Source organism: Rattus norvegicus, chromosome 11 (genome assembly GCF_021556685.1).
Source record: "Rattus norvegicus strain SHRSP/BbbUtx chromosome 11, alternate assembly SHRSP_T2T, whole genome shotgun sequence".
NCBI classification, from domain to species: Eukaryota; Metazoa; Chordata; class Mammalia; order Rodentia; family Muridae; genus Rattus; species Rattus norvegicus.
Genome location: NC_141544.1, coordinates 26,222,775 through 26,250,673, shown reverse-complemented (window position 1 = coordinate 26,250,673; position 27,899 = coordinate 26,222,775). Strand labels below are relative to the sequence as shown.

At 35.3% G+C, this 27,899-nt stretch overlaps 1 protein-coding gene across 39 annotated transcripts in view; it reads left to right on the top strand.

The window, feature by feature from the left end:
• Robo2 (roundabout guidance receptor 2) overlaps nucleotides 1–27,899 on the top strand; it is a 1,571,587-nt gene that overhangs the window by 1,460,815 nt on the left and 82,873 nt on the right. For all 39 annotated transcript variants that reach the window (NM_001415038.1, NM_032106.4, XM_087577083.1 and 36 more), the window contains 3 exon segments: nucleotides 16,297–16,421; nucleotides 20,625–20,796; nucleotides 26,774–26,979. In NM_001415038.1, the coding sequence (NP_001401967.1) occupies nucleotides 16,297–16,421; nucleotides 20,625–20,796; nucleotides 26,774–26,979 (503 nt within the window).

Sequence of the window (27,899 nt, the reverse complement as noted above, 5' to 3'; positions counted from 1 at the left end):
TGATTATTTCTTATTTGCTTGCTTCATTTTAAGCCAATCAGACTCCTCATTTTGGGGATTCTCTCTCTTTGTGTCTGCTCACTTTCATTTCTATAGACAAAATTTAAAAGGAATTTGCTATATGTCATTGTAAAGTGGATCCTTAACATTAGTGTGGGAGATCTGTTTTCTTTGGCATGTATAGTTAGTGTTTGTGGCTTAATATCCCATTATTGCTTTGGCTTTGCAAAAGTGAATAGCATGTGCTTGCAGAAATCTAAATGCTAACTATTTGTGAATGTTTTAATGATGAAATGCTTCAAAAGTCACTAAATTAAGAACACCAATTATAGTTTTGCATATCTTACCAATGAAAATGTTTAAAGAAATTTTGTAAGATGAATATATGGATGTATAAATACCTGGATAAATGGATAGTTTCAGCATTTTTTAAGAAAAAAATTCTCTATAGTATTTTAATAATATATTCAGTCTCCATGACACTATAAATTATCCATCTAGCTTCAAATGCCTTCTTAATATACTGAGCAGAAATTATTGACATTTGATGTTAATTTACCCAAACACCCTCTTTGGTTGAAACTCTTACTTATAAGTTTGTTCTTATATTAATAATAAATGTAGACAACAAAACTTTGGTTCCTTAATGAAGAGATCTCATTGATTCATAACTTCATATTCCTACTTGGTATCTGATAAGTGAAGTACACCATCCTACACGCTCTGTAAGGGTGAACTGGGCTTAACATAGACCATACATACAAAGTTTCTCTAAATCTTTTTTTTCTAACTCTTGGGACTATTTTCAAATAAATCTATTGTTTTTCATAACAAGGAGTTTTTAAATTCACTTAAGATATAAACTTAGTTAAAGTAATTTTAAATTGAAAATTTTTTTAAATATAACAGTGTAACCAATTACACTTTTCAGAATTGATGCTGGGGAACTGAGGACAGTGATACGATAATCTCAATGCTCATTTCTTGTCACTGTAGTTTTAATTATAGCTATGTTTTAGGAACAACCATTTTTTAATAATAATTATATTACAGTTGATTGTTATTTAAAAATAGTAAGAAAGCGAGAAATCCTAAGATGTCGTAGAAAAAACAAAGAGAGGCGTTATTCTGCAATGTGACCATTCTATGGCCAGAACTGTCTTACCTGTCTCTTTTAGAATGATGCTCTACTCGGCTGCTATTCTAGGGTTGATAGTCTCTGATAGGGCTATTCTAGAACTATGCTTTGCTTGAACATCATTCTGGAGTTGAGAGCCTGTTATGTGATCATTCTAGATCCAATACTGTACTCTAGCACCATTCTAAAGTTGATACTCTTCTGACCATTCTAGAGCTGATACTCTTTAAGGTGGCCATTTCATTACATTTCCTCTGTCGGCATCTCTGAACTGGATAGACTGACCTATAACTGTATCAAAAACTAAATTCATCATTGAAATTTATTATAGTAAACTGTATTAGCTAAGATATGCATTCATAAAGTGCATACCCATCAAAGACTGTAAAGACTAAGGCACAGTAACCTAAGGTCCTGATTCTCAGTGCTAAAGTAGATGAATATTCTCAACAGAAATGACTGCAGAAGGAATGCTTCCGATATTGTAATTGAAACAAGCGATTTTCAAGTGAAAAAGAAGAAATAGACTCACTTAGCGATTTTAGTAGCTAGAAATAATGTGCTCAGAGAAATGACCTCTGAACTTCTATGATTTAACAAGTTCTCAGATCACAAAACATACTTCACTAGTTCTGCTTCACTTGCCACTTTAAACAAAGGACAAAGGCGGCGGTTGGAACATCGCGGCACGTTCCTTGTTCTGAGTTGTAGCTGTCACCTGCAGTGAGTTTCATAAGTTACTTCCAAATCTATCCTTGTTTGAAACAATTTCGTAAATTCCCATTGGACTGGAAATAAAGAATAGCTTTTTGACACATTATACTTTATCTTAGAAAGTCTGTCATTTCACAAATCTGCCTGGAATGACTTATGACAGTGCTCAGAAGTATGAAGAGCTGTACTTCATACGTGACAACGGCTGTGAACTTGGGGAATTGAAAGTTAGATGCGTTTTCATTGGATTAGCGAGGAAAAGACTGACAGTGAGGAGATTAGACTGCCATGTCCCTGCATTAGCTCTTAAAACGACTTTCAGTGTATTAAGTATCGACATTAAAACTTTTATAATAAGGCTAACAGGTACACACCGACTGAAACAATGAATTATATGCATCGTTTGGAAAACTTATTATTATTCAAATGTGTCAGAGGAATCAAACACAAGTATTTTTCAACTTTGAGGATCTTACATATAGCATAAAGAATATTCTAAAACGTACATCATACAGATAATAAAAAATTACTTTCTTATTCTAATAGAAATAGGGGAATATATTTTCAAACATATAGTCTAGAGAAAAGTACCTGAATTCGTCTGATAAAAGGATTTTAAAAGAAAAGTATGAATCAAATTCAGATTTGGAAGCACTTAAGACTTCAGAAAACAATCGCTTTGTTATTCCAGATGAAGCTTTTTTATGTTATTCGGAGAAACCCAATTTGGAATTATTGACAACTTCAAACTGAGAATTTGTCCAAAGATAACTTAGGAGACGCAGTCAAGTTTTAAAGTGACAGCAAGTTTACTACCACGTGCAAATCACATTTGGAATTACACACACGCATTACTGCATTTTGAGATTCTATACAAATTTTGCTGTAGGGTAGATCTTGAATGCCATCAATTGCACACTTCTCATTGGAGGAAAACATTTGCCATATCACAGGTATTCATTTGAAATGTCACCAATGTCTCAGCATGAGTCCTCTTATCTGTCTGTCATATACTGGGTTAGCACAAAATCTAGATCAACACCCCTTTGACAATGAACCCACCAAGCCATACTGATTTACTTTTGACAGTGCTCCAAATGTGAGACTCACAGGAGAGCAAAACATGCATCTGAGGGCAAAGCTAGCTATGAATAGTGAAGGAAGTATTTGTTTACTTGGAAACGTCTTCTGACGATACAAAAATGGTCTCAATAAGAAGCCTACCTCCTTTCCTATCACCATCTGCTCTATTTTCCTATTAGAAGTCTTACTCCAGCATAAAAATAAAAATGAACATCTATTTTGGAGATGGGCAACACATTTTTTTCCCAGCAGTAATTCAAAACACGATGAGCAATTTGGAAAAGAACTGTCAAACCTCCCAGCTGCCTTGCCTGTGGAGTTGCGCTCTCTTCCGTTTTCTGTCTTGTTCACCATATGCTGCTTCTGATTGCCTCAGCTAGAGAGGAAAAGCAGAGCGAATTCGGTGAAACTTTTGGAAATCAGGAATAGCAAACATCCTATATAACTTCATAGAAATCTTTAATCATTAACCAATTTAGTCACAAAAAAAATGTTTGCTACATTTTGTTAGAATGTGTCAATGCAAGTATTTATAAGCACTCAAGAATTACATGTTATTGCACCAAAAAAAAAACAAACCACTGTGTTAAATGATTTAGTTTTAAAGAAACGGAGCTAGAGAAATGTCTCCGTCGTTCAGAGCACTGGCTGCTCTTCCACCACGCGCATGGCGACTCACAACCATCTGTAATTCCAATTCATGGTGATTCCACATCCATCTCTGGCATCCACGGTCACTGTACACACTCAAAGAACTGTCATACATGCCAGCAAAGCATGTATATATGTAAATTACACTTTTGAGGAAGAACGAACAAAAAACTCCATTTTTAAACAGAAATCCTTATGAACATATTTTATCTGCACATTAGCTAATTCTGTTTGTACATTAGAGTAGAATTTAATTATTGCATGATCAAATACTTTTATTCTTGAATGAAGCAAACAATCAAAAGACAATAAAATTTTATTTGGAGATAGTTATAACTCATACTTGACTTAGAGATTAAGGTGTCAAATATTTCCAAACCTTTCATGTTCCCATTAAGCTTGAAATTTAGTGTTTGTACATCACTTAATATGCTATTTCAGTTACTTTTACAATTAGAAAGCTGTAGTCCTTACACTTCATCTTGAAATTCCTCCTAGAGATGTCACAAGTGTGTTTTTTAAGGAGATCTGTGTTTGGATTCTCAGCCTTCCCTCTCCCTTGGAAAAGCTATTATTCAAATGGCCTAAAGTGGTTGTCTACTCACAAGCTCTCTGTTTTCTGTCCCTGGTAATAAAAGGCTGTTGGCTTTTACTGGTGGTGGGTTCTTCTTAATGAATTCTTACCAGCACCTGCTTTTTTCACTTTTTATATTTATGGCTTACATAAAAACACTTGTTTATGTCTTATACATTTCAATAGTGTTTTCATCATAGGGAACATATCTTTGCATAGGGTAGTTTTAAAGAAGAAGTGCAAGTGTGTATTATTCCTAATACTGGACTGACCTTAACCCTTGTAAGTCACAGCATGTAAGCTACCAAACAAGAACAAACTGCTTTTGAAATTATTACATAATGCCTTTGTCCACAGTTCTCAGAATGTGGGAAAGAGGTTCTTCTGCTTTGATATTGAATGGTAGTTTACTAAATTATGAAGCTAACAGAATAATTTTCCCACCTGACTGATGTTTTATTATTCTGTAAGATTGTTCTTGTTCTTTCTTCCTATGATTTTAATGTGTTAGCCTCCGGCATTGATCATCTGGTATCTAATGTTTCTGAGAGACAAGAAAATCCCTTAACTTATGGTTTATTAACTTTTTATGAAAATGTTTACTTCCTAATATTTTGTTCATTCCTTCAAATACACCAGTTATGCTTGCTAGTCTCTCTCAATGGTGCTTCTTTATCATCTTCTCTACAATAATAGTTAACGCATCCATTTTATAACAGAGTTTGATATGTATTTGAATAATAACTGAAAAATCTCCCTTTTTTCAATTTCCAAGTATTTCTTGTTATTTAAATATACTTGACTTCTTTATTTCCTTTCTTTTCCTTATTTCTTTGTTAAACTTCCCCTTTCGATCACCTATTTCTTTTTCTTGGCCCATTTACTCATTTCTTATAACTTTGGTGGGCATAAATCTTTAGATAGAAATGTTTAGGGTACTGTCTCATTAGACAATAGGAATATTCTAAAATATTGTTTACTTTTTTCCTTCTTTGAGTAAGTTTTATGAGTTCACTACATTTATTGTGATCTTACCTTTGTCACCATTTAAATGGATAATTAGTGGACATGCTGATCCAATGAACTTAAATCCTGTTTTGATCTCTCTCTGGTTACTACTTATTTAGTTAAATGCAGACAACTAAGACTTTCTTGTTTTGAAAATGGAAGCTGGTTCAGAGACTTTCAGTATCCCTACTTGGAAAGTTTTCTTAACATTCTGTAAAAACCATTTGATTTCACGGTATCTTTATACATGCTAATAGAGAGCAGAACTACAAGATAAGTGCATTTTCATGAGACCCCTATTCTTTTCCATTCATCTTCTCTACTTCCTAAAATAAGATGTTCTTCCGCTCTGGGAGGTCTCTCTTGCTGCACAAACAAATGCCACACAGCTAGTTAATTGGAATGACAGCCATTTCTTATGAGGAAATTTTGTAGATACAACTTCCAAACAAACGCATGACTTGGGGGAAGGGGATGACACCTTCCACATTTATTTGGGTTATGTCCTCAGAATTTTGGGAAGTAAACCCCTGTGGTCTTTATTGGATGCCCGCTACTATCACAGAGTGTAGAGACTGCCCACTATACTTTAATGACTAGACCCCAATCCTTTCTGTGCTGTATTAGTGACTTCGTTATTGTTATCATAAGATGCTATGACCAAGTTGACTTATAAAAGAAAGTGTTTAAATTGAGACTCATGGTTCCTGATGGGTACAGTTTATGACCTGGTACTGTGGTGGTTAGTAGTAGCCTGGTTCTGGAGCAGTGGCTGAGAGCTTAAGTGCTGATCCCCAAGAACAAGGCAGAGAGACTTTTGAAGAGTCAAAGCCCAACCCTGGTGCCTGCCTCCAGCAAGGATACACGTCCTAATCCTTCCTGAAAGTTCCACCAAAAGGGAACCAACATTCATACCTGTTATCCTATGTAGACCATTTTTCCTCGAACCACTACATGCATTTTATAGCCTTTGTTTCTGTCTCCACCTACTGAGAACAGCTACTTGCTTATAACCAGTGCCCTTTAGAAATCTTATATAATCATTTAAGTTAACCTAATTAGAATAAAGTTCTTAAAGTCAACTAGGTAGAAGCATTAATAAAATACTCTGTAAACACATTGTATACCATAACATACCAGTAGAAACAACACCCAAGAATGAAGATTTAGCGGACCATTTAAAATCCAGATATTACTGTAGGCTTCACTCTTTCAATAAGCTTTCTAAATTTAGTTTAGTGTTCTGCCCAGTCATAGCTTATTTGCTGGGTATCACACTTGGATCCAGATTACATTCAGAGAATCAAAGAATAACCTTTTGCAATATCAAAAGATAAAGTCAGACTTGAAAGAGGACAGAAATGAGAGAGAAAGGTATCCAACACGGATTCTCATTTTTTTCTGTGCTTGATTGATAAGCAGAATATTTAAAAATCAGTTATTTTTCATGTTATTAACTTCTTTTCTTCTACGCAATATCAGGGAATTGAAGAAAAAATCTTTATGGAGCATCATAAAACATTATAGATCACTAAATATAAAGGGTTTAAATGCTCACGTTTGTAGTTTTCTCATATATGAATAAAACAAAAGCAATGTTTTGATTTTGTACTTAAGGTACAAATCAGATCTTTTTTAGAGATATAAATGCTCACCTCTGAAATACTATAAGACGAATAAATCATATTAACATATGAGACATACCTTATAAGGAAGTCAAATTTTTATTTCTAGAAAGTATGAGAAATTTCCATAGTGTTGTCAGGTATTATTCTGTAATGTGCATAAAACATAAATGTTACAGGTAACATTTGAATTACTAAGAAATTTATTTAAATATATTATGTTACTCAGGGGATTGTTTCATGATTATATGCACTAAATATATCAAATAGAAATCCAATTAAAATTTGAGCTACATGTTTCTGAATATATTTTAAAATTGCTTGGCCAGTATTAGTTTTGGAATTTATTGTTGATGTTATTTTCATCTGCTGTACAAGTACTGTTGTGGTCTTTCTTTTGTTTTGAGAAGTAGTATAACCCTTAGCATGTTGTAAGTACATGCCAAATGTCGGTACCCTTACTTAATATACACATACACATACATACATAAGTAGTTAATACTGCCGGGAAAATGTTTATGCAAGCAGCATTAAATAGCACCATAAAAAGATCAAACAACATTAATAGTAAAGGGCAGTGTCATATCTTTCATTCTGCTAGTATTAGATAAAATGCAACAAAAAGAAAGCACTAATGACTTAGGATGGTGCCTTACTAAGCGTGTAATTAATGTTATTAAGAAACATCACAATTGCATATTAAAATTCCGTTAACGAAGCAACCATTCAGTACCAGGACATTTGTTCCTTGGTTGCATTTTTTTCTTCTGCTTTGCTTTTGCTTTTTCTGATTGGCATCTTGTGCAATCTTTCTCTAAAAAAAAATGAGTTAATGGGATGTGAGCAGCCCTCGTAGTTTAGCTAGATTGCTGACGAGACAGTTCTGGCAAGCTGACAGGTTATGTGAGTGCAAGTGGATGCCTGGTCTCACCATTTGCTTGAAGAATTTCCTTTAAGCTAGGCTTTCCCTTCTCATCCCAATCCTCCAATGCCTTCCCCGCCACAGAGGAAGACACATTCTTCCCACTTTAAGAGTTTAGGGCAATTTAGAGTTTACTTTCCAGCACTCCTTATTCTTCTTTTGTTGGTTTAAAAATGAGATTTCATCTTTACAGTTAATGTAGATAGGCTCTTGTGAAATATTTTTTTAATATTGAACCATTTTTCTTAAAAATAATCAGTGACTTTAAAAGCAAAATTTCACTATTTTATTATTATGATCTTAATCAAGAAAACTAATAGAGGGGAGATAATATTGATAAAAGTATATTACTTGGAAAAATTTTAAGCTAGTGAATTTAAAATAATATATTTAGAAAAACAAAAGTACCCATTTGTATATGAAAAACATCATGGAATGAGATTATTTAAAATTGTAATTTGTTGAAAAATATTGACATATTGTTCGTAGGAGTTTCCAATTTGTTTCTTTGGTATAATGAGCAGGCCTGTAACACTTGCCTATTAAAACCCAGAATAATTTGCTTTACTTCCATGACCTCTTCTGCTAACCTCTAATTGAGAGTAAATCTGCTTTAGCAATCTGGAATCTAATAAAGTTTAAAGTTCTCCATAAGCATGTCTGTCTTAGTTTTGAGTTAATTATTGTATTCATTGTAATGTAGAAATATTTAATAACATTACAAAATTAGCAGAGATTTTCTAAATAGAGTAAATGCCATTAGCATTGAAATTTGCATACTCCACTCACATAATCTTTCAGTTTATCAAAACCACAGAAAGAATTTTACTTAGAATGCTACTGATGACTTGGTTGTCCACAAAGAAAGCAGGTGTGGCACTGGATGAAGGATATACAGAGTTGGTGTTATTACCTGTGTGAGGAATACTCTCACCCTTCCTTTTCCCAGATTAGCCCTGTTCTTCCTTCACTCTTTTCAGAACTGTATCCATCGTCATTCTCTGCAGCTTCCAAAACTACCGTTTTTATTTTCTAGATAATAAACCACTGGCCAACTTCAATGCTCGTTCTAGCCATGAGATTGCAAGTTTCAGACAACAATGAGGAAAGGTCTCAAGTATTACACGCACCTCCAAAATTAATCTTCTTGCAATCAACGCATTCTATAAAGGTGATTCAAAGCTCTAAAGAGGCGCTGCTTGGCAGCAACACATCTGTAGCCATAGAGTGACTGGTACAACTGTACATCTGGGGAACAACTCTAGTCACGAATAAGATACAAAACACTAACATGGGCAGAGACTCTTCTCCATAGTTATTCTAGTCTCTTGGATGTTTCATTAGTTCTCATTTATGAGAGTAGTGACCCATTTAGGACTTTGTGTACTAAAAAGCATTTTGACACTGAAAATGTAGACAGAGATAATAGATATTTGTTGAAAGAAAAGGCAAAGTAAAAAATATTTTACATAGGATAAGATTTTTAAAATACTAATTGAGAGTTACTGGCTTAAAAATAAACCATATTTCTCCTTTGGAATAATAGTTGCCATGGATACAAAATATTTCTTGTTAAGTTATGCAATTTTGCAACTTCATCATTTTTAATTCATTGGAAATAATAAAAATAAATAGTATCTGATTGCACAGCTTTATAAAAATGATTATTATAATCTTGCATCTTTAATGTATAATTTCTATTACAAGTAAATTTCCATCTTTGTAGATAAATTCTATATTAATGTGTTAAAAGTCGAATATTTTATGACATTATATATTCAATTTCAATATTAACAAGTTATTTTGAAATTACTTGTCAAACATTGAAAATAACTACAATTAAATGAGGTGAAGAACTAATCATTCATCAATTAGAATCCATTTATCATTTAAATGAGTATTCATGTCTTGTTCCTGGCATCCATTCTATTGTAATGAAGTCAGTTCTCAGTGTTTACATTGGTCATGTAACTTAAATGATATCCAGGAAATTCCAGGTTGGAATGCTACAAAATGTCTGGGTGCCTGCGTTTTAGTTCCTCTGATATTGTGGATATTTGTTTGTGGTCTTTTTACTTTGATGCAGAGACCATTTTCTACAGAATTCTGTGGAGGAATTTCAGAATTACCCAGGGTAATTTCATTTTTATGAACTATATATCCTGTTTGACTTTCCCTCTATCCAAACTATTATAGTCAGTGGGAAGAATGTGTTACATGATTTAAGTGTAACAATGTGGAAAATGTTAAATATTTCCTTTATAGCAGCTTGAAATATCTTCTAGGCATTCATTTAAACTTTCACATCTTAAAAATATTCTACGACAGAGAACAATATTTTAATGTAGAGTCATGACAGCTCCTTTCAGGAAACAAGTCACATAGAAGAACAACAGAGAAACAGCACAGAAAAACATCTATCTTCCTTACACTGGAAAGAGGGCGTAGCAAGTACATGGTCAAAGCTCAGGTTCCCCAATGTCAGCAATGGTGAGATAATACAAGCCAGGGTTTGAGGAGCACAAGAACAAACACATGACCAGGCCGTGAAAGGAACACACTGCTCATGAAAACACTGTGTACTATCACATAGTCTACCATATTAGAGACTATAATTTTAAAGCTTTAGTCTTTTGGTTGATACTAGACATGAGAAATTATGGGTTTAATGGGGTCACTGTCTTACGTGAATCATATTGAATTAAGAGCACAATCTTCAATTTATCTACTTAATAGAACATTGAAATAAACCAAATATCAAATTTATTCCCAAGATAACATTCTCTATGTAAAAATTCAAGCATTCTTCAACGGCCTCAACACACTGGTGCTTCGATAAAATTTATCATAGTTGAGACATGCAAAATTCTATATTTGCATGAACTAGTGCCTATGGACAGTTTAAAGTGGCCCCTTGGTCAACATTCTTTAGTATCCTTTTGGCATTGTGTTAAAGAAATTGTGACGAAGTGAACATAAAGCTCAGTCAAATGGTGGAGGAGTCTGCTTTTAAAATACTCTTACACAATATCTTAGCATTTAATAAGCAAAATCCATTAAATCACACGAAAAAGTGTTTCCTACTTGAGTTACTATGTTTGAAATGTGTATTAAAGGACCCAAATTTGATTCATTCAGGTACAAACTTACAATCAAAGAGACTGGCTAAGTGTGACTGTAACCATTGCATATCACATATAAACGCACCTAACTGCTGTCTGGCTATCTCCATGTTAATGGTTGCCATAGAAAGTCATGTTTTCCTGTAGAAACAACTTGAACATGATGTGATTAACCTTTAGGTCCCTCTCCCCTCATCTTGAAGCCCACCTCGAGCATGGCCTATGGTTCCTACTCCTGTTCAGCTTTCTGATTTCCATTCCACCCACTCCGGCTCACCAGCATGCATTAGCATAAGAGTGCTCTAGCATGACTTTGATTGAAGCCAGCATGGACTGAATGCAGTATCGAGCATAAATTAGCAGGAATCAAATCTAATTTACTGTGCATTTTATTTAAATTCCGAAAGCACAGTTTCAGCTGAACTATCCCAGACCTGCAAACGTAACTGACCTTTTGATATCAGAGTGTGCTTCTCCAGGATACATGTAATGTACTTTTCTTAGAGAGCTACTATTTTTTTAACATGTTCTAATTAAACCCTGAATTGTGGCACCAGGCGTCTTCATATCTCTTCATTCAGACATAGCAATAAGATGTAATTATCTGGCAGATTGAGCAAGTGGATTAATGTATCATAGTTATGAGAGCTTTGTCTAATTTTTTTAATCTTTAGGTTTTTGATATTACAAATACATATTTTATATGTTTTTTTCTTCTTAAGGACATATAGGACAATTGCCATTTCTCTAATAAGCAAATTCATCTGGAGTTTATAACTCAATCTTTCTAATTTGCTTTGGGTTTAAGTGTGGGTTTTGAATTGCCATCTTGAGGGCCTAATTTTGTTTCCTATATTTAATACGAGCTCTCTCAGGACTCTAGTTCATGTACAGCACACTTCGTGCTTTTGTGTGCCACTGTTGATGGAATGCCTCCTCTGGCTGCTTCGTCCCTTTGGTGCCAATGCCCAAGCACTTCTTTAAAGCCATTTTCAATACCACCTTGCAGAAATACTGACACAATAGAGTGTTCCCAGAAGAATTATTGGTATCGTTTTTCATTTTAGCCTCCCTCCCCCAATAAATGTCTGTAGCCAATCTTCCCTCACAGAGATTGCAGTATAGATCTTTGACAGGGCGTCTACCAAGGAAAAAGTGATTGTTTTAATTTTTCCTGTTGTCCAGATTTCAGGTGACAATAGGTCGGGCATTTTCAAAGATACAAGCTTTCTTTGAATTTTGCTTTGTTAAATGCTTCAGTATTTTATAAGATCAGATAATGCTAAGACAATGCCAGGTCTTTTGGGAGCCATGGGTCTTGAATTCTGGCAACAAGAAGTGATTAAAATCATTAGAAATGTAGCCTATTTATATAGTGAGTTAGAAGAAAGATGCATTATGAATAAATATCTCATGCAAGGCACATTTTAAAATAGTTACCAACAAAGCATTTGGTAGTCATTGACTATAAACTTAGAATAAAAATCAGGAAAATATTTTTCCTTTTATCTTTTATTCCACTCTCAGGAATAACTACAGTATCTTAAGTTGTTTATATGATAGCATGTTTCGTTCATGAACGTCCACAATGTATTTCCCACTAGATTTTTTGTTTTTTGTCCAACCTTTCTAAGGTTTTCTAGCCCTTTGCTTCTCTGGTTTTCTATTCAGTGTCTCCAATTAGCAGCCACATTACTTCTAGAATGTTCATTCTGAAAGACCCATCTGAATAGATAGATCTCTTTTAAGGCAATACGAACACCTTTAGCCAAAATTATCTGGTCAACCTGTATAGAGTGCAGTATGTTGGATCTTCTGAATTTACAGCCTTCTCTCTAAAATGTGCAGTCGCCCAGTTCTGTGCCTTCAAAGCTGATTCTTTCCATGCACTCTGAGCTCACTAATCCTCATCTCATGAAAGCCTGTATCGGAATGAATCTCAAAAGTGATGGCCTCTTCTTTCCTTACTGCGCGTTCTCCTTTAGTTCTACTCTTACCATTTCTCCAAGTACCGCCTGCATTTCTGGTTTCAGACAGAGTCTCATTGTGTCCCTGTGACTGATTTGGAAATCACTGTGTAGACTAGGCTGCCCTCAAACTCAGAGAGAGAGAGATCACCGTGCCTCCACCCCCTCAGTCATGCACAAAATGAGAAAAGCAGCAACTGCTCCATGAATCATATTCTGCTGTGTTTACTTTTATGGTTTTTTTTTTATTTAAAGTCAAGCCCACTTTGGAAATTACTTTCCATTCTCTGTGCTAAGCATAATGTGTTATGATTTGTAGTTAGTCAAATAATTAGAATGAATAAAATGTAAAGAACGTGTTCTCAGGAAAGTAAACACATAATATGGCCCTGTTCTTGTCCTTATTTGGGGAATTCAGTTTTAGGATCTGGGAACGAGTTTTTATAGATATACAATTAAAAGTATTTTAGGAAATACTTTATCAAAAAAAAAAACCCCACATTTGTATCCATGCACTACATCTGGAGCTGCACAGCTGTCTATAACTGTAGATCTCTGGGATTGGATATCCTCTTCTGGCCTGAGTCTTCCATAGGAATCTTAATGTGTATGCACAAATATTTGTGTAGTACTGACATACGTGCATAAACAAAAATCTTTAAAAAAGTATCTTTTTTTAAAATGGGAAGTCAACTGGAGCAATCTAAAGAAATATCTCAAGTGCATTCAGTAATTTTGTCAAAATATTTAAATGATAGATTATAATATGTGTTTACACATTCGTACTTGGTAATGATTTCATATGTTACATTAGTTATTATGACTAAAAATTAAATAAAGTAGTATTAGTTAGATCTCCTATGTCTGCAAAGTTTTACTAGTATTTACTTGGGACAATTTAAAGTCTTTCTCATATCAAGAAGTTCACGTGACCCAAAACGTTTTTGAGTGCTATATTACTGGTTTTGATGAAGTGAGGTTTTGGATTTTGAAGAGAAGGTGCCAGTTAAATTATTAAATTATTCAATACTTCTCATGAAGGCAATATACTTGTTGATACTACTAAGTTTTCCTTCTTGGATTTACGAGGCAAATACTTTTCCACTGATTTCTTACATATTTATTAAAAAATATATCTATTATAGAAAATGGCAAAGCATAAATGATACAGAACAATGTTAAGGTTTTTCATGGTAAACATCTCATATTTTCATGTCTCCTGAAAAAATGGACACTTTTGAAGCCAGGCAATGTAGCACTCACCATCAATTCTAGCACTCAGGAAGCAGAGGTGGTTGGGTCTCTGAGTTTGAAATCAGCCTGGTGCATCATCATCATCATCATCATCATCATCATCATCATCATCATCATCATAATTTCTAGGACAAACAGAGCTCCCAAATAAAACCATGTCTCAAAAAACCAAAAACAAAAACAAAAAATGGGTAGTTTTGTTTTTAATGTTTTCCTGACATAATTATAAATACTGATTTAAGCAATTTTCCTATTGAAAACAGACATCAATACATCCTCCAATTCAGCTTAATAGTATAGAATTATCAAGAGCTCACGAGCACACTTGTACTTGTACACTCCTGAAAAGTAGAAGGCCACATGAAGAGCACTGCTCAAATAGATCCATGGCTTTGCTTTCTTTGTGTAGTTGGAACGAGTCACCCATAATCGATAGTTACAATGGTTTAACTTAAAGAACTTCTTCCCTCTGCCTCCAAACTATGTGGTGGATGGGTTGAATAAAGAGGAACTATAACAGAATACAAAGTTTAATTCTAAATAAGCATCATGGTGATTTTTTTTCCTTTGAGAAAACTATGCTGTTTATACAGTGGTGGAATTTAGGTTAGGTTGTATACTAGACAGTATATTTATGGAGACTATTCTGTTCTAATGCCCTTTTGAGTTCTACCTTTATTGAACATTGCATATTGTTAAAATTCTTGAGTGTCCACTTTCTATGATCATGTTCTGTCTGCACCCAGCTCTACAAATTAAAGCTGCTTTGAAACTTTTATTGGTTTTCAGTTTTTAGCCTAAGTAAAGCTTTTAAAGTGAAAAGAGCTATTCTACGAGCTAAGGGATAATGTTTTCCCTGGGAGAGCATGTTGTGAAGACATTCTTGTGGAAGTGTCTGGATATCCTCGAGTGCTTCTCACTTCCCAATCTTTAGACCTCTTCCAACGGAGGGCATCATCAGGATTTATTCCCATCTCTTCCCATTTCTAATAGAGTCACCCCTTCTTGAGATCATCCTGTTTACCTATGCCATTCTAGTAGTCTCCTACCATATGCCTTACTTTACTGAATAAATGTTTCTCATGTCATCTATCTTCACTCAACTGTGAAAGCCTCCGGAAAGTTAACTTTGCAGCTGTTGTTCAGATTAGAGATAGGTTGGCAGGGCGGCATGATACATTGTTAATGATTTTACCCTTCCCTTCTTCTCCACCTCACACCTTCGTAATGGATGGGGTCTTGCTTTTAATGCCTTCAGAGAGCACCAGATCAGGAAAGGGTTTAATATCCCACTGTCCAAAAGCTGCTCTTTACTCAAAGTTCTTATAATATTCATTTCCTACTCAACGAATTTCCAAAGCTGCCATCACAGAGATTTCTTCTCTCAAGTCACATCCCATATGTTATATGCCGTGGAACTGAAGTTGTCCTCTGTGGTGTTGTGAAAGGCCCTTTCTGAACACACCACATTCGTCAACGTTGTTGCGTGGGTTTCGTTTGTATCGCCATTGTTATGTTTTGTTGTTCTTTTTTTCACAAGACCAGGAACCACTTGAGCTTTATATTTCTGACTTTACGGTACCCAGTGAACATACTAATTGCCTGATTACTGCTTACTGCAGTAATGTTATTCACATTGAGTAAACTTTTTCAGTTCACGCGTTTTTATTATTAGTTAGTTTTGTATGCAGTCCTCATCCCTCCAGTCCTCCAATGTTTTGGATGCATCAAGCCTCAAGTATTAAAATGCTCGATAAGAATCCTGGTAATGTTTATACTTTATAGTGACTTCAGGATCTCACATGATATCCTGAAAATGCTGTCGAGAATTTTGCGTTTGCTAATACACAGACTTTTGAGGAAGGACATAGTTGCTTAAGAGGCTGACATTTTCATTGCAACCTATTCAAAATACAGATCCAAATCGGCAATGATATTTTGTCTTGTGAATTTTAGAATTGTGAAGAATCTATTTTCCTAAGCAAATGGGTAAGACACGGGATGCTAATGTACAATATTTAAAGGATGTCTGCTAATACCTCATTTTTCTGCATCTTTGAGAGTTTGCTGTCTTTGTTCCTTTGTGTAGTGAGAAATCCATTAAAGTTAAGTAATGACAGTAGCATTGCTCTGGCCCTGACACTGAGCCAGCCACTCAGGGCCAGATTTTTCTCTTTGATATCTTTTTCATTGTTGTCAAAGGTTGATGTTTACTGTCTTTTCTTTTCAAATTTCTAGCTCCTCCACAGTTTGTGGTTAGGCCAAGAGATCAGATCGTTGCTCAGGGCCGGACAGTGACATTCCCCTGTGAAACTAAAGGAAACCCACAGCCAGCTGTCTTCTGGCAGAAAGAAGGCAGCCAGGTGAGTGGTGCACGACTGCTTTCCTGACATCTTTGAACTTCTCCTCTCTCAGTGACCGTCAGAACCTGGATTCTCTTTCTAGCGATGCTCACTGTATGTTTTTTCAGAGAAAGAAATGATTCTAAAATAGCTGGATGTCAAGTATTCCATACAGCACTCTTCATTTACCAGGGATTATTATTTTTAAATCCTATATCTAACATAAAATAAAAATAAAATAGTTCAAACCCCAACTTACACAGGTATTAAAATTTCTGACAACAATGTTGCTTTCTTGCATCTAGTGGCATGGTATGATTAAATGACGTATCACATATGAAATGCCTAGAATATTTCTTAGCATAAAAGAGATGAAATATCATATAAAAACTCTAGTATTAATTGCCCTAGAATCCAATTTCAACCCTGTTTGGGCAGTTTAAAAAGATCATGAACTTAAGCACACTTTCATTTAATAATGGAGGAATTCCTTTCTTTCCCCTCCGGATTTCTCCATAATAAAATTAGACAGGAAACAACACATTTTACACAGGAAGCAACTATCTTGTTTCTGCTGTGATCCTTCTGGGCAAAATCATCTCTCAAAGTCTTTTGGAAAACTCAACTGGACACATTAATGTTCTCAAGTGCTTAGCTTCTAGGTTGAGACAATACAAATTTCCAGCTTGAAGCAGATGAGCCATCAGGAAACCTAGACTAAAAACAAGTCTCTACATTCCTCTTGAATGAGCTGTCTGTTCAGTCTGAAGGCTCTATAAATAACTCAACAAGGCATTCATTTCTCAAAAAGAAGCACTCAGTGTTCTTTCTCAAATGGTTGCTTGCCACTCCAAATTCTGGAAGAATTTCTTTTGAGGGGTGGGGATAAGGGAAGATATCTAAATGTCAGAAGTTGATATTGACATATTTTTCTGAAAACTTTGTAAGAGATGAGTTTCTCCTCAGAATTTTTGACTCTTCACTGAAAAAGTTTATTTCAAATAGAATCATAACACATGGTATAAAGAATCATGTCTTTTCGCTAATTACAGATAGCTGTAGTTTAAGATAAATCCATACATATACAAATAATATCCCTAATATAGTTCTAAAAGTATATGCCTTAAAATGGACATTGATACTCTAGTCCTGTGAATATGGGATTTTTTTTTGAACATGGGATATTTAACAGAATCATCGATGATTTTGAATAGTAATTATTAGAGATTTTAAGTATCACCCCATATTGTCTAACAAAGTGAAACAAAATTCTAAAGATACTAATAATGATACATAATTTTTGCTATTTTGTGTATTGATTTGATTACAGTATTAGGTATAATGTTATTTCTTTCACCATTATCTCCCCTGGGGGAGTGGAGAGAATGATGTATCGAGAATAGAAGTGAAATTTTGAACAAACTGTAAATTTTCAACCAATGAATTTAGATACTTTCAAAAAGTTCAGTCTTCCTGCTTCTAATATTCAACTTTTACAGTAATCTGTCTCTGTCCATCAGTAGAAAGAGCCCAAACCCTGAACTTAATGATCCCTATTCCTCAATACATGCTGATAATGCCAATTAGTATTAATATGATGTTCAAACACTCCTAGAGCTCAGCAGAGTTCCTGGGTTTGACTTCTAATCCATTCCTTTTGCCTGTGCCTTACAACCTGGGAATATAGATGATGGATTAAAGTCAATCAAATGCCACCTTCCATGTCAATGAACCATTTAGAAAGTGGAATGATATTACATTGTAGAGGAAGAGATCCCGGGGAGAATTAGGCCATCTGATGGATTAGTGCAATGTAAATTAGTATTCTAATGGCTAATTGTAGGAAAGTGTGCACTTTGAGTTATTGTATCATTGTCAATTGCCCTTAAAATTTAGGCCCTTCTCTTTCAGATGTTTTATAACTGTAATATATTTGGATTCCACAGGAGATTCAGTTTGTTCTCAAATCATCTTTCAAGTATATGAAAATGCCTAGCATTATATAGCAATGTTACTTTGGGAAGAGGGCAAAAGCATTTTGAAATTATATTCCTGTCATGCTAGCAAACATTGCTCCTTTTAGACTGCATTTAATAGCATGGTAATGTTTATGTAAAGTGGGCTTATAGTGTCGCACTTGAATCTAATAAAGTGGACATCCATCATGTCGCAATAAAGAGAAGAGCTTCTAATTAAAGTAGGACATCATTTGCCGGATTAAAGTCATTTAGCGTAATTGAAAAGTGTTAATACCCTATTTTATCCTCGTCCACTGGCATTACTTCAAGGGTAAAAATATTTTAAGGTGAAAATGTGTCTTGTGCTTTTAATTGAATGTTATTACCTCCTGATTCCAACTTATTGAAATTGTTTAATTACAAACTTGGAAAATTAATTACTATATTGCAAAACAGATCCCAGAGGGTTCTAATGCTTTTTTGTAAGTAAACACAACATAAAAATTGATATGTGGTTATTTATAATGCAGCTAGAAACATGCCTCAGTATGATTTATTGTATCCACATGTTTCCCCTAATTGAACAACAGTAAAACAGCATAGGTCATCCAAATTAATGATCCTATTCTGATAGAGGAACTTTAAGGGTTTCTGATTGGGCTGTATTAGTTGTGTGACAGTCTTTAATGAAGTGTGTAGGAAACTATTTTTTAAAAGAAAGTAATATTTCGAAGGTTGTAGGGGTCACCTGCACACTTTCAGAGTCATGCTACAGACTGTATTTATCTTAAAGAATTGATTTAGCTTTGCTTACATTGTGGCATTTGTTTTTCATAGCTCTTTTGGAAACTGGTATGGCTGACTAAGGACAAATTAGAAATAGAATCTTCCCTTGGTCAGTCTACATCAGTTAGAACTTGTCCGAACATATTTACATTGGTCAACAGGGATGACATTTAACGTTGTTAGTGTATGATGTTTGCTGCTGTCTAAAGTTTCTCTGTAATTAGTATTACATCTTTAAAGGCCTGGGAACTAGGTTATATGAGTAGTCTTTTGCCTACTTATTTTAAAAGATGTGGAAACTAAATTTCAGAGCTGAAATATAAAGCTAGCAAACATTAAGGAATAGATAGTTAGTATAAAGTTGTGTTAGTGATCCTGATTTGGTCAATATCTCACAGATCTTTTTGTTGACATGATGCTGTGGGCTCTAAAACTGAACAATCATGTTCAAATCCATAAATTTGAAAGTCCTAATTTTAATTTTTCTTTTTTTTAAAAATTGGATATTTTCTTCACTTACGTTTCAAATATTATCCCCTTTCCTGATTTCCCCTCGGGAATCCCCCTATCTTTCCCCCTTCCCCCTGTTTTTATGGGAGTGTTCCCCACTCACCCATCCACTCTCTTCTATCTCCCTGCCCTGGCATTCCCCTACACAGGGACATTGAGCCTTCACAGGGCAAAGAACTTCTCCTCCTATTGATACCAATAAGGCCATCCTCTACCACATAAGCGGCTAGAGCCATGGCTCTCTCCTTGTGTACTCTTTGGTTGGTTTAGTCCCTGGGAGCTTTGGGGGCAGGGAGGGGGATCTGGTTGGTTGCTATTGTTGTTCTTCCTATGAGATTGCAAATCACTTCAGCTGCTTCAGTCCTTTTTCTAACTCCTCCACTGGGTACCCCTTTTTCAGTCCAATGATTGGTTGAGAGCCTCTGATTCTATATTTCTCAGACTCTGGCAGAGCTTCTCAAGAGACAGGATATCAGGCTCCTGTTAGCATGCACTCTTGGCATCTACTATATTGTCTGGATTTGGTGACAGTGTATGGGATGGATCCCCGGGTGGGGCCATGGTTGACCATTCCCTCAGTCTCAGCTCCTTTGTCTCTGTATTTCCTCCTGTAAGTATTTTGTTCTCCCTTCTAAGAAGGACTGGGGCATCCACTCTTTGGTCTTTCAACTTCTTGAGCTTCATGTGGTCTGTGGATTTTATCTAGGGTATTCCAACTACAAATGGTGGTTCCCCCCAGCTAGACCAGGCTTACTTTGTAGCTCGCAGTAAACAGCGACTTGGAAAATAGTTCTCTGTCACAGTGGGTTCACTGTGGTACATATAGACACTACAGTACCATGTGTTTTTATATCTGTATATTTTATTTTTCTAGCCACATTCCTATAATCGTTGTAGTTGTTGTTAATAAAACTTTCCTTGCAAAGGGAAAAAGACTAGTGAGACTGTTTTCTGTTTTTGTTTTCCACAGAACCTACTTTTCCCGAATCAACCTCAGCAGCCCAATAGCCGCTGTTCAGTGTCGCCCACGGGGGACCTCACCATCACCAACATTCAGCGTTCAGATGCGGGTTACTACATCTGCCAGGCCCTAACTGTGGCAGGAAGCATTTTAGCTAAAGCACAGCTGGAAGTTACTGACGGTGAGATGTTGTCACTGGATTTCTCTCATGAAAATAATCATTTTTATCATTATTATTTTATTATTTTTTATTAATTTTTATTTCAGGTTTGGGGCAAATATTTGATTCATTGAAATATTTACCTCAGTGCCAATATATACATTTTCCTTAGAAAATATATTACTTTTACATAAGCAAAGCAACAATGGTTAATAGTTTATAATTCTCTCTGGTTTCATAGCACTCATCCCCTAAGAAAAAGAACATAGAGGATGACCATTTAGCTCATTAAAGTTACAGGGGTGTATTATTTTAAACAAATGACACCACTCGTTATGTTTACAAATGTAATCTGCGTGTTTTCACTGAATATTCCTCTGGCATGTCTGATTCTGACGGATATTAATACTTTTATCTGACTTGAGGAGTGGAAAATATCATCTTGAAATATCATCAACAAAACAGAAATGAGATTTTAGTTAGCTAATCACATTATGACATTCTTCCAATTTGAATTATGCATTCACTAAGTGAAATTAATTAAATGCATTCAAAAGGAGTGATGATGCTAAAATTATTTTTTTTGCTTGCACATATGTACCTTGAATTTCAATTTCTGCTGAAAGTTGAAAAGGGTCTGATAATTTTTTCCACCGGAAGTTAAGTTTATTCATTGCACTTGACAGTTTGGGTGGGAGGGATTAGATAGTATATGAGCTGTGAACAGGAATTTTCCCCCAGTCTTTAAAATCTTCTATTAAAAATTCTTAATTTGTTTCATTTTTGTGAGTTTTCCCCCTTCTTTCTGACTGTTTTTGTTTTCCCCTTAAGACTAAACTTCTGAGATACAGGACTTTTGACGTGTACATGCTCAGATTTTTCTTTCTTACTTTTTTTTTTTTTTTTTTTTTTTTTTTTTTTTTTTTTTTTTTTTTTTTTAGTGGTGAAACTCACTTTGCTTTCCTATATATCCGGATTCACATGTAGATTAAAAGGCAGTGTAAAATGAATGGAAAAAGCAGGATCTTTCAATATCTGTCCAATGCAAGGCCCAATTTAGCACAGGAATGGTTCAGGGTAGGACACACTGTCTATGGAGATGTTGGGAGACTGAACTGTACCTGCTGGGGCTGCAGAGAATTTCTTGCCATGGAACTGAAGGAGAAGCCCGTTCAAGGCTTACCTAGATAGAGGGAACTTTGGTCCTCTGTGCTTCTTTAGTTCTTAAACAGAATAAAAGATAATGAATAACATCGGTAAAGTTCTCATGTTTTATACCAGTGAAAATGCCTAAATACATGTGCTTTGAAAATAAGATATTCAGACCAAAGTATTCAATATATTCATATTATATATATATTAAATATATGTATATATATTTTAAAAGATCACTGATAAGGAAAGTTTATTCCTTTTTTTTTTTTTGGTTTCTCCAACTTTTTTCTCAAAATTGAAACAAAAATGTAATGACCATTCTACGGGTTGATTTAATAAAATTTAAAAAGCATATAGAAATGAAATATATTTCATACATTATATTGACAATTAACGCCACACTGTGGTCTTATGTGAATGGTTTAATAAGGATTTATAACATGTAGTTAGAGAAGACCAAAGAGTTGTTCACAGATCACTGAAAACCCTAAATGTTCATTTAACCTTTGTCCCCAGTGTCATGGAAACCTGTGGTCATCTTTCAGCCATAACCTCCCTGAAACTGAATTTCTGCTAGCACGGAGATTTTCAATTACTTTATTGATCAGAGTCATTCAAAAGGCAATGAGCTAGTTATTTAGGTAGTAGGGGGAAAAGGAAGGGGAACTTCTAAGTAGTTGACCTTTGGTTATATCTACTGCTGTCAGAGACAGGACAATAAAAGCATGTTAGAAGAAACTACTGGAACTCTGCATAGCTATTTGACTTGAAACAAATAATGCTACAACACTTAAAACTTGATACACACATATTAGAAGGATAATGAGGGCCCACCTTCTCCCTTAATTACCGCATTATTTATAATGTCTTGTGCACTGAGTTTAACTTGAAAACACATAACACTTTCTGTTAAACTTTCATTTCTCTGGATTTGTTATAATTATTATAATGCTATACACCCGTATTCCCTTAAGTTATTTTATTTACCTGTAGGTTTAATAAAAATTACTAAAACAGAAAGTTGACATTTTAGATTGTGATGCACAGATAATTGTGTTTGGTAGGAATTGATGTAACAAATTCTGCTTGGCCAGAAGTCAAAGTTTGTTCATATGCAAGGACCTATGTACTAATTTCTAGACCAGTTAAAACTAATTTTGTCATATACTGACATGCAGAATGTATTTAATATAATTTAAATAAGATATACTAGTGTTTGTGCATGTAATACATACATAATATATGCATATTTATACGTACAATATAAAATTAAAGTATATAAACTTTTAACAATTAAAGAAAATCTGAGTTATTTTTCCCACCATAGTCATTTCCTCTTAAATGTCAATTTCTTTTTTAAAACTTGGGCATGTCAGTTTGACTTGGGGGTAATCTGGTGAATTCTTAAGTAAACACATATTGAACTAATTTTCTTTTTCTACCAACCATTTATAAAATGTCAGACATTAAGATATGTTTCTTAAAACATTTAAAGTATTTCTACAAACAGTAAATATTACACTATAGGATGGTGTTCCATAAGCAAAAAGACACACTAACCTAGAACATTGTGAAATTAGGCTGAATGTTTACACTGATTATACGTGAAAATTGAATTTGGTTATACCATGCATTCTGGTTGACTAGTTCACTCTGTTTATTATTATTATTATTATTATTATTATTATTATTATTATTATTAACTTGAGTATTTCTTATATACATTTCGAGTGTTATTCCCTTTCCCGGTTTCCGGGCAAACATCCCCCTAATCCCCCCTCCCCTTCTTTATGGGTGTTCCCCTCTCTATCCTCCTCCCATTGCCGCCCTCCCCCCAACAATCTAGTTCACTGGGGGTTCAGTCTTAGCAGGACCAAGGTCTTCCCCTTCCACTGGTGATCTTAATAGAATATTCATTGCTACCTATGAGGTGAGAGTCCAGGGTCAGTCCATGTATAGTCTTTAGGTAGTGGCTTAGTCCCTGGAAGCTCTGGTTGCTTGGCATTGTTGTTCATATGGGGTCTCGAGCCCCTTCAAGCTCTTCCAGTTCTTTCTCTGATTCCTTCAACGGGGGTCCTATTCTCAGTTCAGTGGTTTGCTGCTGGCATTCGCCTCTGTATTTGCTGTATTCTGGCTGTGTCTCTCAGGAGCGATCTACATCCAGCTCCTGTCGGTCTGCACTTCTTTGCTTCATCCATCTTGTCTAATTGGATGGCTGTATATGTGTGGGCCACATGTGGGGCAGGCTCTGAATGGGTGTTCCTTCTGTGTCTGTTTTAATCTTTGCCTCTCTATTCCCTGCCACGGGTATTCTTATTCCCCTTTTAAATAAGGAGTGAAGCATTCACATTTTGATCATCCGTCTTGAGTTTCATGTGTTCTAGGCATCTAGGGTAATTCAAACATTTGGGCTAATAGCCACTTATCAATGAGTGCATACCATGTGTGTTTTTCTGTGATTGGGTTACCTCACTTAGGATGATATTTTCCAGTTCCAACCATTTGCCTACGAATTTCATAAAGTCATTGTTTTTGATAGCTGAGTAATATTCCATTGTGTAGATGTACCACATTTTCTGTATCCATTCCTCTGTTGAAGGGCAGCTGGGTTCATTCCAGCTTCTGGCTATTATAAATAAGGCTGCGATGAACATAGTGGAGCACGTGTCTTTTTTATATGTTGGGGCATCTTTTGGGTATATGCCCAAGAGAGGTATAGCTGGATCCTCAGGCAGTTCAATGTCCAATTTTCTGAGGAATATCCAGACTGATTTCCAGAATGGTTATACCAGTCTGCAATCCCACCAACAATGGAGGAGTGTTCCTCTTTCTCCGCATCCTCGCCAGCATGTGCTGTCACCTGAGTTTTTGATCTTAGCCATTCTCAAGGGTATGAGGTGAAATCTCAGGGTTGTTTTGATTTGCATTTCCCTTATGACTAAAGATGTTGAACATTTCTTTAGGTGTTTCTCAGCCATTCAGCATTCCTCAGCTGTGAATTCTTTGTTTAGCTCTGAACCCCATTTTTTAATAGGGTTATTTGTCTCCCTGCAGTCTAACTTCTTGAGTTCTTTGTATATTTTGGATATAAGGCCTCAATCTGTTGTAGGATTGGTAAAGATCTTTTCCCAATCTGTTGGTTGCCGTTTTGTCCTAGCCACAGTGTCCTTTGCCTTACAGAAGCTTTGCATATTTATGAGATCCCATTTGTCGATTCTTGATCTTAGAGCATAAGCCATTGGTGTTTTGTTCAGGAAATTTTTTCCAGTGCCCATGTGTTCCAGATGCTTCCCTAGTTTTTCTTCTATTAGTTTGAGTGTATCTGGTTTGATGTGGAGGTCCTTGATCCACTTGGACCTAAGCTTTGTACAGGGTGATAAGCATGGATCGATCTGCATTCTTCTACATGGTTGACCTCCAGTTGAACCAGCACCATTTGCTGAAAATGCTGTCTTTTTTCCATTTGATGGTTTTGGCTCCTTTGTCAAAAATCAAGTGCCCATAGGTGTGTGGGTTCGTTTCTGTGTCTTCAATTCTGTTCCATTGGTCTATCTGTCTGTCTCTGTACCAATACCACGCAGTTTTTATCACTATTGCTCTGTAATACTGCTTGAGTTCAGGGATAGTGATTCCCCCTGAAGTCCTTTTATTGTTGAGGATAGTTTTAGCTATCCTGGGTTTTTTGTTATTCCAGATGAATTTGCAAATTGTTCTGTCTAGCTCTTTGAAGAATTGGATTGGTATTTTGATGGGGATTGCATTGAATCTGTAGATCGCTTTTGGTAAAATGGCCATTTTTACTATATTAATCCTGCCAATCCATGAGCATGGGAGATCTTTCCATCTTCTGAGGTCTTCTTCAATTTCTTTCTTCAGAGTCTTGAAGTTCTTATTGTACAAATCTTTTACTTGCTTGGTTAAAGTCACACAGAGGTACTTTATATTATTTGGGTCTATTATGAAGGGTGTCGTTTCCCTAATTTCTTTCTCGGCTTGTTTCTCTTTTGTGTAGAGGAAGGCTACTGATTTATTTGAGTTAATTTTATACCCAGCCACTTTGCTGAAGTTTATCAGCTTTAGCAGTTCTCTGGTGGAACTTTTGGGATCACTTAAATCTACTATCATATCATCTGCCAATAGTGATATTTTGACTTCTTCTTTTCCGATCTGTATCCCGTTGACCTCCTTTTGTTGTCTGATTGCTCTGGCTAGAACTTTAAGAACTATATTGAATAAGTAGGGAGAGAGTGGGCAGCCTTGTATTAACTCAATAAACTCATTCAAATGTCATGACTATAGTTTGGACATATAATGTCATGATTATGTATTTAAACTATTTATGCTATTTATTATCTACAAACACACATGCTTATATAAATATAGCATCCGTTAGTTGCTACTTTATGTAGTATTTATAACAAAAAGCAAAGATGGAGTTTTGCTTTACAAGCAATATATCCCATAGGGATTTTAAAAATATGTATTTATATGAACAAAAACTGAACAATTAATGATTGACAGCTCATAGAAGCTACCAATATTCTTATTTTAATCTCAATGTGTCTAGGCTTTCCAATTCAACTCAACCTTTCTAAAATGTCAAAATTTATCCCCAAACCACTTTAATTATAGTGAATGCAGAGTAAATTTAAATGATACGTTCTTAGTGTGTAGTCTGTGTTTGTTTAAGTGTGTATAGTTGGAAAAGACTATAGATACTGAAAAGACAGTTTTAATAATTGTAAAGGACTTTGTGTGTTTGATCTTACTTTTCAGTGTCAATATATCAAGATGATGAATGTCATGAAAGTCTAAATATTCTGAATATTTGCCTGCCTTTTAGTTTTGACAGATAGACCTCCACCCATAATCTTGCAAGGACCAATAAACCAAACACTTGCGGTAGATGGCACAGCATTACTGAAATGTAAAGCCACTGGTGAACCTCTTCCTGTAATTAGCTGGCTAAAGGAGGGCTTTACTTTTCTGGGTAGAGATCCAAGAGCTACGATCCAAGACCAAGGAACACTGCAGATTAAGAATTTACGGGTACGTTGTATTTGGCTTGTCATTGAATCTATCCTATCAACCGTATGCTGTGTTGAAAAACATCTGACTTCTGCATTATATGAAAGGTCATGTTATTTCTTTTTTTGAAATTATGGGAAAGACTATATTGTCCTTTTTGTCACTTGTGCTTGGGAATCCAACCTAGGTATTCATGGCTCCAAAGCAAATGTTTACTGTCTCCAATACTGGAACTAGTTACCTTGAAGAGAAAGTTATGGAAAGTAGCAGGCAGCTAAACTTGTTCGAGAATAAGAAATGAATGCTTCCAATTTTACTCTATCGAGGAAGACTGTGAATTTCTATGGGTAAACTGCCTGAACCGGGAATAAAGGACACAACTGTGTCCATAGGAGGTGTGTTTGGATAGTTAGCAAGCCCTTCGATTTTTAGTTAGGTTGCTCCAAATTTCACATTTGCACCTATCAAAGAGAATGATTTTCTGTTGTTTTAAGTGAATGCACAAGAAAAAGATTGACTGTTCTTCAAAGTTAGATAAGTGGGATCAACATCAAAGGTGACCCCCCAAACCTCTGTGATTCTAAACGTTCTAGTAATTTTCTACTAATACCTAACAGTCTTATATTTAAAAAAAATCAGTGGTTTAAAGCAACATACAGTTTCATACAATTCCTGTTAAAAATAGAATTGACAGTACGACTTAGCTACAATTTCTGCTACAACTGTTGCAATGCTGCCACGATTGTCAATGACTGTCAATTAGGGTTAGGGGTTTGCCAGAACAGAGGGAGGATTGATTTCCTCCTGAACAATGTAGTGTCACAGCTGGTTGCCCTGAGTTGACTGGTAGGTTAACTACATACCTTATTCTGAGAGTTGACTGGGTAGTCTCTAAGCTCTTGTTATCTAGGTATTCCGAATGGAATCTTCAAAGTCAGCAT